General features: G+C 35.4%; 1 protein-coding gene across 3 annotated transcripts in view; it reads left to right on the forward strand.

Moving 5' to 3' along the window:
* MALRD1 (MAM and LDL receptor class A domain containing 1) overlaps positions 1-12836 on the forward strand; it is a 930868-nt gene that overhangs the window by 360589 nt on the left and 557443 nt on the right. For all 3 annotated transcript variants that reach the window (XM_050804020.1, XM_050804022.1, XM_050804021.1), the window contains exons 12-13: positions 7582-7679; positions 11582-11755. In XM_050804020.1, the coding sequence (XP_050659977.1) occupies positions 7582-7679; positions 11582-11755 (272 nt within the window). The remainder of the gene's footprint in view (positions 1-7581; positions 7680-11581; positions 11756-12836) is intronic.

Below are 12836 nucleotides of genomic sequence, written 5' to 3' on the forward strand. Positions count from 1 at the left end.
AGTCAATTATTAAATACATAGCATATACAATACCTGGATGCACAAAGATGGACACCATGATCCCTGCCTTTGAGGTGGTCTGAGTCTGGTAACTGAAGTAGATAAGCAAGGAATTGCAGTCAGTTATGAGGATGCTTTAAGAGGGATGGAAGATGATTCAGATGAATTCGAGATGCCTTACTGAAGGAAATGACTCCTGAACTGAGCACTGAAGGGAAATGAAAAGTAGTTGGGGAGCCAGAAGTAAGGAATTATGGAGAGAAGGCAGAACCAAAGAGAGGTGGGAGGGATCATATCCTAATTGGAGGAAAGAATCCCAAAAGAGGGCAGAAAGATGGGAGTAGTTAGGGATGAAAGACATGTGTGATTGGACAGGAGAACAGAAGTGATGAAACAGGAGAGGAAGGAAGGGGAGTCTAGAGAGTGCTGAGGAATTGGAAATGTGTCTGCAGGATGATGGTGACCCAGGTAGTCATATTAAAGCACGTGACCAATCAAATTTGCTCTAAACGACTGTTCTGGCTGAGATGAGGGGAATGGAGAGGGTGAAAGGCCGGGGTGGGAAAAAACATGGATGTGCTGAAGAAATATCAGTGAGAGATGACGAAGGCCTAAGCCAAGGCAGTGTTTCCCAAAGGGAAGCTGTGCAGGCAGTGTGTCATGGTGGTCTGTTGTGAGCACTACCGTAGTCAGTTAGGGAAGAGCACGGGCTGCCCAGGGTTCTGTCAGGATGTTGACACTGCACCCATGTCTAAATGCTAGGGTGCTTCAGTTTTATTAGATAGAAAATAGAGAAAAGAAAAGTAGGTTGCCTGTGGAGTTGTCATGAGGATTAAATGAAATAACACCTGTGAAGGTTTTCCATATAGTAAGAGCTCCATAAATATTAATAGATATTTGTTGTCTATTCTAATAAGACTAGGAATAGCACCAGATAAGACACTTAGAAAATATGTTTATAATTCACCTTTAATCTCTTACTATCTTATAATTACTACATAACTATGATTTGCATTAAAAAGATTCTAGTAGAGCCCCTGTGTTAGATGTTGAAAGACTCATTCTTTTCTGGTGAGATGAAGAATAGTGAAAGATAACAATATGACTGATAAAATTAGGGGCAGCTGGTCTCACCCAGAGTGTGAGGGACAAAAACTCTGTCTTTCTCATTTTAGAAAGGGCCTATATATATATATATATATATGTATGTATCTGGATCACGGAGTCAGCATTTCTTTACCTATGATTGCCATGATCAAACCTTAAAGAGAATCAGTAGTGGTTTTAAATTGCAAGTGAGGAGGAGAATTGAAAAAAAAAAAGGACCAGGAAGAGAAAGGAAAGTGAAATGGAAATTTCTGGTAGAGTCAGAGGCAGCCTAATAGTTCTGATATCTAAGAAAGTGAAGTTCTAGTTCATTTTGTTCTTAGAGCCTTAAACATAGATTGCAGCTTTTAAAACTTTTTCTTTCTTTCTCTCTCTCTCTTTCTTTCTTTTCCTTCCTTTCTTTCTCTTTCTTTCTTTCTCCTTCCTTCCTTCCTTCCTTCCTTCCTTCCTTCCTTCCTTCCTTCCTTCCTTCCTTCCTTCCTTCCTTCCTTCCTTCCTTCCTTCCTTCCTTCCGTCTGTCTAACACAGAGTCTCACTCAGTTGCCCAGGCTGGAGTGCAGTGGTGTGATCTATGCTCACTGCAAACCCCACCTCCCAGGTTCAAGCAATTCTCCTGCCTTATCCTCCCAAGTAGCTGGGACTACAGGTGCACACCACCACGCCTGGCTGATTTTTTGTTTTTGTTTTTTTAGTAGTAGAGCCAGAGGTTTCACCGCGTTGACCAGGCTGAATATGTTGATAATTATGTAGTTTTTGTGCATATGTGTGTAATTAAGTCTCGAATTTCCTTCCTTCCTTTTTTGCTTGGTTTCTACCTTACTATTCCTACTCTGTTAAATTTCCATCAAAGTAGGCAACTCATGTTAATTATCTGCCACTTTTATCTAAGTTCATATAGTCCCACACAGATATATACATAGTAGATACATACATATTCAAAATTATATGTGTTTCTGTGATTGTTTATTTTATAAGAAATATATTATCTTGTAACTATTGTCTTGTTACTAAAGATAGCTTATGGCAGTTGCTCCAAGTCATCAAATACTGTCTTTTTTTCATTTTTTTATGGTAAAGTATTGGTTAAATGTAAAATTCAACCATTTTAGTGTACAGTTCACTGAGTTCTAACAAATATATACAATTGTGTAACCATCACAAAAATGAAGATATAAAACAATTCTATTCCTGCCCCACACGTTGTTCAGTGCCATTTTATACTCAATGATTCTCCCACTTCCAACCACCGACACCAATGGTCTGATTTCTATCCCTACTGTATTGCCTATTCCAGAATGTCTTGAAAATGGAATCATATAATATGTAGCATTTTGATTCTGCCTTCTTTCAATTAGCATAAAGGACTTGAGATTCATCCATGTCACTGGCTTCAGCCACAGTTCCTTCCTTTTTTACTGCTGAGTAGTTGGGTCCATTGTGTGGATGAACCATACTTCATTTATCCACTAACCAGCTGAAGGACACTTGGATTGTTTCCAAATATTGTCGAATATGAGTAAAAACATTGTCAAATTTGCATACGTGTTTTTGTCTGGGCACAAGTGTTTGGTTTGAGTTCTCTATCCAATGCCTATGTCTGTTTTTTTGGACTCTGGGTGGTAAGAGAACTCCACCATTCCTGACTTTCTGTGACCTTCAGGAAATGTTCCAGCTATCCATTTCGGGTGTTTTTATCCCCAGACTCAGGTAGTTTTCTCCAATCCATGTACACGATTGGTCCTTACATGGCGATTTAGGGGGGACTGTCTGCAGATCTCCGGAGCTTGCTGTCTTTACAAAGCTCCGTACCTGAAAGGGGCAGCTGGCACTCTGTCTTACGAATTCTACTCTTGTGGGTCACCCCAAAGCACCGACTCTATCTGTTTCAACTCGAGGAGACCACCACACTCCTGTGTTTCCCCTCTGCACAGGCACCTGGAAACTCTATCTAGGCAGTAAGCTGTGGAAATTACAGGACCTAACTCATTTGTTTCCCGTCTCTCAGAGATCACTATCCTGTAATCTGTCACTATCTTGCATTCTCAACATCCTGTATTTGACAATCCATGCTAAATATGCTTTTATCTAATTTTTTTGCTAGTTTAAGACAGAAGATAAAATCTGGTCTGTGATACTCAGTCTTACCTGGAATCAGAAGAAGTTTAATTCATGTTTGTTTATTTAGCTAAATTTATTTGATTTGGATATACTATAATGTATCTAGCCATTCCCCTATCCAGTGACATCAATATCATGACAGTGTTTCAAATTTATTATTCTACACATTTCCTCACGTAGGATACTTTCGATTTTATGCAACAGATAACTAGGAGTGAGATTCCTATATTTTTAAATCAAGATATGTATTTATACTTTCAATAAATATTTATAGATTCATTTCCCCTGAAACTTTAGTACTTCAATTTTCAGTGGCAAAATGGGAGTACTTTTTCCTATTTTCCTACCAGCAAGAGGCATTATAATTCTCTTTAAAAATTTCCAATTAATGGGTATACAATGCTTTCTCATATGTAATATTTATTTGCATTTCACTGAAAAATATTTTTTTCAAATGTTTCCAATGTATCAATTTATTTGGGTTCTTTAATTTTACTAAATAATATTTTACAACTTTCAGTGTAGAGATTTTGAAAATCTTTTGCTAATATTTTCCTAGGTTTTTGTGCTATTATAAATGTTACATTTAAAGAACTTCTTATTTTAATTATTGCTGACATATAGAAATGCATTTTTTATAGAAAATATTGACCTTGTATCCAGTGGCCTTGGTAATTTTATTTATCGTAGTTAAGAACTTATACATATATATTTTATTTTCTAGGATCACAATTATTTTGTCTGCAAATAATGACAATTTTATTTCCTTTTTTCTAAATATTAACATTTCTATTTTTCTTTTGTTGTTTTATGTACTGGATAGAATTTCTAGAATGTGTTGAATAGAACTGGTGATAGCTGCTAGACTTGTCTTATTTCTGTCTCAGAGGAAAAGCTGTCAATAGTTGAACCTTAAGTTCCATTCTTACTGAAAAATTGTATTCTTTATCATATAAGAATGCTCCCTTCTATTCAGAGTGTACTTTTAAAAAAAATAAAAAAATTGAATGTATGTTAAAAATTTTCAGTGTTTTTCAGCATCTATTATGATCATATGATTGTCAGATTATCTTTTTTGTCTATAAGGTAAATTGATTTTTTAAATATTAAACCCCTCTTGCACTCCGGAACCAAACCTAATTGGAATAGTTTTATTTATTATTTATTTCTTCATTCTATATGGTAATGCTTGGTTATAACTTTTGCATTTGTCAAAGTTATAGAGACTGGCCTCTAATGTTCTCAAAACATGTGAGGTGTTACTTTTAGGCCCGTGCATTAACAAGGATGCATGTTGTGCAGAAGATGAGGTCGAGCCAGATGTGAACACTTTAACCCAGGGAGACTATTCACTCCCTCCTTTAAGTTTTATATTGTGCGGATCACATAGCCCCTCTGGGATATGTGGGTGTGTAAGAGTTTTACAATAAACAATTCTGATTACCAGAAGTAAACTCCTTGCCGTTACCGGGAATACAATTGCTAAATTCCACATTTCTCCAACTTGGTTCATTGTTTAGAGCAGGCTTGTAGGAAGATAAATCAAGGGACATATTCCTAGAAGTCCCTGGGCCTGTGGTCAGAGTTTAGGCTCTCTATACCCCTTACCTGCACATATTAATTTTAACACAGTATTATCAACTTTCTAAATATTTGGTTAAAATTATCGTAGGATAGCATTTAGCTTCCCAATCAATGGTCAGTAACTTCATATTTTAATTATATTATCTTTCCATCTAGAAACATGTTATCTCTTTTCATCTAACCAGGGAGTTTGTAGTCTTTCACAAAGTTTTTAATGTTCTTCATATAAATCATGTCCCTTTTCTGTTAAATTTATTCCTACATTAAAAAAAGTTAATTTTGCTATCAGGAGTTGGACTTTTCTTGCTGTTTCTGTATCTAGAAACTTACTGCTAAGTTAAGAGAAGTAATTTTATAACATATCTGTTTCCATTTAGCTTGCCAAATTGTTTAAATGATACTATAATTATAAAAAATAGAATACTTTGGCTTTCCATTTTTACAATTATAATATTGGTAAAACATGAGAAATTTGCTTCTCTCTTTCTATAATGTCTACCAGATGTTTTATTTCCTTGGCTTCTACATTCACCAGACCTTTAAGATAATATTAGTCTAAGATAATATATATTGTCTACTATTATCTCTAATTGATAATTATGACAGAAATATATTATGTCATTTCTCATTTTAATTATTGTTTTGTCATTTGCCATTTAGAATGCTATTTATTTTGGGGTTGTTCATTAGTCTTTATTTAATTATTTCCTTTTGTTTTATTAAGGTTTGTGGCTTGAAATTGTTCACTGGTTTTCCATAGTCTTTTCAACATTTAGATAGGATTCTATGACTTGATACTTTCATTTTGTTGATGTAATTGAATGTGGTGACCGAGCTCCTAAATTAAACCAAACCTCCATTCTCAGAAGGCTCAGATTAATCAAGACACACTATTTTTGGATAGTGATTTCCAATTTATTCGATATCATTTTAATTAGAATATTTGTTCCTATGCTCACAAGTGAGGTTGCTCTCTAGAGTTTTAAATTTTGTCCTGTTTTCATCAGTTTTATTAAAAATTAAAGATATTCTGGCAACCTAAAATGAATCAGGAAGCTCTCCATATTTTTCTACAATCTGAGGTTCCTCGGATAATGTTGCAAATGTTTGTTTTTTAAAAATTAAATAGGGAGCCAGGTACAGTGGCTCATGCTTGAAATCCAAGCACTTTGAAGGACCAAGGCAAGAGGATTGCTTGAGGTCGGGAGTTTGAGACTCTGTCCCTACAAAAAAATGGAAAAATTTGCTGTATGTGGTAGTGTGCTCTTGCAGTCCCACTGGGAGGCTAAAGCTGCAGGATTGTTTGAACCCAGGAGTTCCAGGCAGCAGTGAGTCATAATCATGCTACTGCACTCTAGCCTAGGTGACAGAGCCAGACCCTGTCTCAGGAAAAAAAAAAAAAAAAAGAAAGAAAATTAAATTTAACTCAGATGTGGCACCATACATTTCTTGTTAGGTTTTCTTTTCATTACTTTTTCAGTTACTTTTGTTGTCTAAATGATTTATTCAGACCTTTTGCTCCTTTCAGATTTTGGTGTCTTAATGTGTACATGTTCTCACCTTCATTAACTGATTGTTTGAAATCGTGTATATTCTTTTAAATGACTGGAGGAGTAAGGTCTTTGAATACTGGTTCATTTGTTTTTAGAATTTTGATTGTCTTTTTAAAAATATTCAGTTGAATTTTACCTAAATCTGAGCGTTTTTAGGTGGAAGAGTTTTTCAAAGTGACCTTTTTCTACTCTTTTCCTTTCTAGGTGAAACATAGAGAATTTAATGAACTTGCTTGCATATGCTGTTTCCATTACCCATAGTTTGGAATTTGGGAACAATAATCTTTATCTTTCCAAGTTGGTTTTGAGATTTAAAAACAATATAAACTTGGGTTTATATTTTTCCTACTCAAAGATGGCACTGCTGACTCACACCCTTGGTTGTTTGGTTTAACACATGGTGGAGTCTATAAAATAATACATTCTAATTCTAAATCCTTTCCTTTCTGTGCAGTCAGCATTAACTTGTCTCTAGGAAAATCACTCTCTGAATATGGTATTTTCCAATGAAAATAGTTGGTTTTCCAAATTGCCCATCATTGTGATTATCAAAGGGCAGGATCAGACCTTGACATTGTTGGGTATAGCCTTCCTTGTAAGTCTTCAATATTCAGTGAAACTACCACAGACAGCAGCTCCGAACATGTGATCTTTTAAGCTGCTGAGAGATGTTATCCCCTGCACATTTGCTATGAGCACATCCGTCGTAGTTAAAATCTAAAAGCGGTTATTTTGTTAATGTTCAGATTAGATCTTTAATTAAGCTTTCATCCCCTCTAGCACAGACAACAATGTCAAACCTGAGAAACTAAAATTCATTCCATAAGCTCATATCCTTCAGTACTTTGTGAGGAAACTGAAAAATAAAGCTCTTGTGGGTATTTCATGAAGGGCATGTTGAGTATCTAATTGTCAGCTTAGAAGCTTCATTTAATTTGATGTCAAACTCTATGACATAAATGAAGCCAATAAAAATGTTTGTTCAGGTGATTTGGATCAAGAGCTTGTTTTAATTGATTAAATGTTATTTTAGGTATTTAATGTTATACATGTATAAATGCTATTTGTTATCTACAAACCATAATAGTAAATATGTAAAAATGTAATTTTCCTTATCTAATTGATAGTTTAACATGTGCAAGGATAAGATTCTGGAGCAAAGAACAGCTAAGTGTGTAAGAGAACTTGTATCCGTATGACTTTCCCTTTGTTTTTGCAGGATCATTTATTTATTTGGAGGCACAGCACTCCCCCGGGGTGGCCAAGCTTGGAAGTCCTGTTCTTACAAAATTGCTCACTGCCTCTAACCCATGTCAGGTAATCAACTGTTCTGAATTTCCATTGGCCATTCTGTGGTTGTAAATCGCTGGGCTTGGGTTATTCTGCTAGTAAATGCCTGCCATGTTTTACTATCACTTTAATGATGAAGTAAGAGATTTATATGCGCTATTTCAACACGAAATGCCATGTCCTTCTAAAAGACCATTTGTAACACGTAACTGGCACCATTCTTTGGGGGCGGCTATTAAAGAAGCTTTCTGTTATTTTATATTCTTTTCACACAGTCATTTCAATAATCTAAAGCTGTGGATACATATTGCCAAAATGTTTGGCCAACAATGTGCATTGAGAAAAATAAAGTCAGTTAAATAAGTGTTTGTTGAAAGAAAGATGAATGGATAAGTAAAGATAAATGTATACAGAAAAAATGATTATATTTACTGAAATTTGAGTTTTTCAAATGAGTCCTCTGGTGCCAGGTAAACACAAACCAAGCAGTGAAATACTCATTTTATTTCAGCAGCATATTAGAGAGGACGGAGGAGTCAGACTTGGCTCAAGTCTCTTTTGCCACTTTGTAATTGTGGCTCAGACAAATTGTATGTTCCTTTTGAGACTTAGTGTCTACACCAGAAACATACATGATTCTATGGATTAAATGTCAGCATTTACACTAGAAGCATACACGATTGTATGGAATAATGACAAGGATTAAAATGTGATTAAATAAAGCACCTGGCAAAATATTTGGTACCTAATAGGTAAACAATGTTTGTACCAAATATTGGTATATATGTACCAAATATAATCTTAATTCAGTCAACATAATTCCTTTGCTTTCCATAAAAGTAACACCTAAATCAGGTGTCTCTATTCAACTTGTCTTGTTTTCAGTCCTTTTGAGAGCTCCAACATACCTCTCGCCCTTAGGATTTCAGCTCATTTTTTGATCTTTACTTGTCAGAAAATATTGAAGAGATCAATAGTGCCACACAGTACATTCACTGCCTGTAAGTATAGTGTTACAGCAATTTGCTTGGGCATCCCTGGTGATAAGTGACATATTATTCCGAGGTATAAACCTAATTATACTTTCAGTTTGGAATAAGTCTAAGTGGGAGTGTCCTGAGTTCTTAATAGTGATGTCCCATAGATACTTTAAAGTCCTAAAGATACTTTCTTTTCCTTTCTTTTTTTTTTTTTTGTTTCTTCCCATTTCTTTGTGAGAATAAGAATTAAAACAACTGCCTGGTCTCCGTTTCCATTTTATCCAAATGCCTTTTACCCATTCCCACCTCTTTATTTTAATTAAATCCTATAAGATAGACAGAAAAAGAGAAAGATAGATACAGAGTTTTTTTTTTGTTTGTTTGTTTTGTTTTTTTTTTTTTTTTGGAGGGAAAAATCCAGAAGTCCAGAAGCACTTGTTCTTTGAAAGTGCAAGCTAACTTAGATTTAATTCAAGGTCATACTTTAATGTGATGAGACCACGAATGTCAGTTATATAGAAGAAATTGAATGTAAAGGAATACGATGTGTTAATTCTGCCTGCTTTACACAAATTTGAAGATATTAAGAGTGTATTAGAAATTCCTATGACTCACCTAGAGTCCCTGAGAAATCAAATGCATGTATATGATTTTAAAAGGTAATCTATATTTCCCATCATTGTATGCTTCCTGATAGCCATTGATTTGTGGTCGCCGGGATTGAGTTTCAGTTTATCATTGTTTCCACTTGAGGACACTTAATTTTTGCTTAAATTTGTGACTGAGTTGGGGTTGAGGGTGTTATTTAGGTGGGGTCTCGGTGAAAATGCTGTCATGGACACTTTGAGTGCTTGCTAGTTTATGTCGAAACCAAGGCTTCGATTTCTAAAGGCTGTGGATGCTGACTTCATGGTTTGCCTTGGTTTTTGAAAAACTGAGACTGTTTCAAGGAGCCACTACAGACTACCAGAAGAGATATTTGTTTTTCATGCTTTTCTCTATGTGCTTGAATTTTAGGAGTCGTTGAGTTAGCAGGAAGGATATTTGAGTTGCTTTATAATGCTTTCCAGTTTAGGAAGTAGGACTAGACTGTAGGAGAATGTTATTGATAGTCTGAGATACACATAGCTAAGGTTCTCAGGATTTTTCTAAGACTATAATATGACTGTTTTTATAAGTTTGTGGCAATATGTGATATTTTCTTACATAAAAGTTACAGAATAAGCAAACAAAACAAATTCTTACCTTCTTGGGTAATTGGAAAATCTAGCCAGTCCTCTGAATTGGAACGTATTGATAATAGTGCTTTCATGGAACCAGTGTTCTTCATTATAAGGTAGTAGAGTCAAGCAGTGAGATAACCAGTGTGGGGTACTTTGACATGATTAAAGCTTTCGTTTTCTGAAATTATGTTTTTTTTTTTCCTACATAATCCTATCAGGCTGATACAGTTAAGAATTTTTTCTTTTTTTGAAAGGACTTTAAAGCAACTTGAGCTTTCTTGTGAGTTGCCATCTGTAACAGCACAATTTTAGGGCCAGTTTACATGGATTACTTTGTACTTTATATGTGGCCAACACATGGCATCAGCATGGACAGTTGTTCCCGTAGCTAATCATTGTTCAAGATGTGGACTTTAATTTACGCTTCAAAAGTCCCTTCAGCCACTAGTGGAAAATTGGCATTCTTCTTTGAAATATGAGATAGGACTAACAGAACACGAGGAAGCCCAAAGCTATTCTATCTTACGCTGTTGAAATGCTGTTACTGTTTACAATTAACTAGGAAACATAAAGTATGAAGGGAATTAATGTGGATACTAATATTTTCTGAATTCTCATATTTGAGTTACTGTGTAAGTAACATAATCTCTTACTTTTAGGACTTCACAATTAAATACAAGAAGATGGATAATATGAAGCTTTTGCTTTCAAAATTTGTATGTTCATCTATTGATCTTTCTTTTGTTTTTAGTTCTCCAACTTGCTTTACAATTACATTAATATTCCTTCAGTAAAAGATAATCCATAGATTGTTTTACAAATATGAATGAGAAAATCAGGACAAAGGTAGATGAAACCAGAGATGGGTTGGATCCCAAAGTAAGGTTTATTAGGGCCAGCCTACACATTTGAGTCTGCCAATGAAGAGAGGGCCACATGTGGTTCAGATTCAAGGAAGTAAAAAGAAAAAAACAAAACTAAAAATAGTTATTCTGAGACTTCTCCTCTGAGTGCTTGCTATGATACCAAAGTAAACATTATGCCTACGATCCAACACATGTATATTGCTTATCTACTGTGTGTTGATCACAGTCCTTGATGCAGGGAATATAATGGCAACAACCTAAACACATACTTGCTCTAATAAAATGTAGTTTAGTGGGGGATACTGACAGCAATTCAGTGTAAAATGCTCCAAGCTACAAGAGGGTAAGTCCAGTATAATAATAATACTCTACTTACAAATCTCAAGGAGTTCAGATTACAAATCTCAAGGCCATGTCTTACAATGTCCCCAAAGTAGGACAATGAACTTACAAATCTCAAGGCCATGTCTTACAATGTCCCCAAAGTAGGACAATGAACTCGAGTCAAAGAACAATTTAGAAAAAAAAAATAATTTTGGAGCATGTCCTGGAATGGTACAGTTGTGCTCTAGTGGTGGTGGTGGTGGTTCTCGCTCTCGTTGCCTTGGCTGGAATGCAACAGCATGATCTCAGCTCACTGCAACCTCCCCACCTTCTGGGTTCAAGCGATTCTCCTACCTCAGCCTCCCAAACAGCTGGGATTACACGCGCATGCCACCACACCTGGCTAATTTTTGGATTATTAGTAGAGATGGGAGGCAGGCAGATCACCTGAGGTCATGAATATTTCAAATTATAGGAAAAACTACCAGAGACAGGTCAATGGAATATTTATATAATTGAAAATATGTTTTCAACAGGTGCAGTTTTGGTATCATTTGTCTCAACATTCACATCTCTCAGTTTTTACAAGAACATCTCTAGATGGAAACTTGCAAAAGCAAGGCAAAATAATCAGATTCTCCGAATCTCAGTGGAGCCACGCAAAAATTGATCTCATTGCAAAAGCGGGAGAATCTAGTCTACCTTTTCAGGTAAGCACATAAGAAATTAATACCATTCAACAGAAGACACTTTATTTCATGCTAATCCTTTCAGATAACAATATAACACATATAGCTCATACCTTTTCAGGTAAGCCCATAAGAAATTAATACAATGCGACAGAAGACACTTATTTAATGCTAATCCTTTCAGATAACAAAATAGTACACATAGCTCATGAATTTATTCAACATTAATGAAGCAAACACATTCAGAGATCAAACACACGATCTGGGATGAGTAGAGAGATTGTTTTGACTATGCGCTCAAGAAGTATGTGTAGAATAGTAGCAAAAGTGGAGATAAGAAATGAATAAGATGGCAGAGAGAAGAGTACCTTAAAATGATTTCTTTTTCAAAGTAAAGATGTTGGATTATATGATGTAGTGAAAATAAAATCTGACTTGGGCTGTAATATATTAATCTTATTGTCTCACTTTCTGCTGCCTGGTAACATTGAGAATGTTATCCACCTTTGGGAAGTGGAGGACATTATATTAAGTGAAATAAGCCAGGCACAGAAAGACAAATACGGCAGGTTCTCACTCACGCGTGGGAGCTAAAAAGTTGATCTCATGGAGGCAGAGAGGAGAATGATGGTTACTAGAGGCTGAGAAGGGTGGTGGGGAGGAGGAGGTTAGGAAGGGAGGTTTGTTAGTGGTTAAAAATTGTAGTTAGAAGGAATAAGCTCTAGTGTTTGATAGCACAGTAGGCAACTGTAACAAGTTATTGTGTATTTCAAAATATTTAGGAGATAAGATTTGGAGCATTCCCAACACAAAGAAATGAGAAGTGTGTAAGGTGATGGATATCCCAATTACTTTTATCTGATCATAACACAATGTATGCATGTATCTAAAATATCACATTTACCCCTTAAATATGTACAACTATGTGTTAATAAAATATAATAATAAAAGAAGGCAATTGTATCTTGTCAAATGGGCATTCTAATTTCTACTCTCTTGTACATAAGTCTTCTGGATGACATTTGAAAAGAGCAATTTTGGAAACTAGATTGGATGGAGGAATATGATGGAGAGCACACTGTTTTGGAGTCAGGTGGTCTGA

This window comes from Macaca thibetana, chromosome 9 (assembly GCF_024542745.1).
Source record: "Macaca thibetana thibetana isolate TM-01 chromosome 9, ASM2454274v1, whole genome shotgun sequence".
NCBI lineage: Eukaryota > Metazoa > Chordata > Mammalia > Primates > Cercopithecidae > Macaca > Macaca thibetana.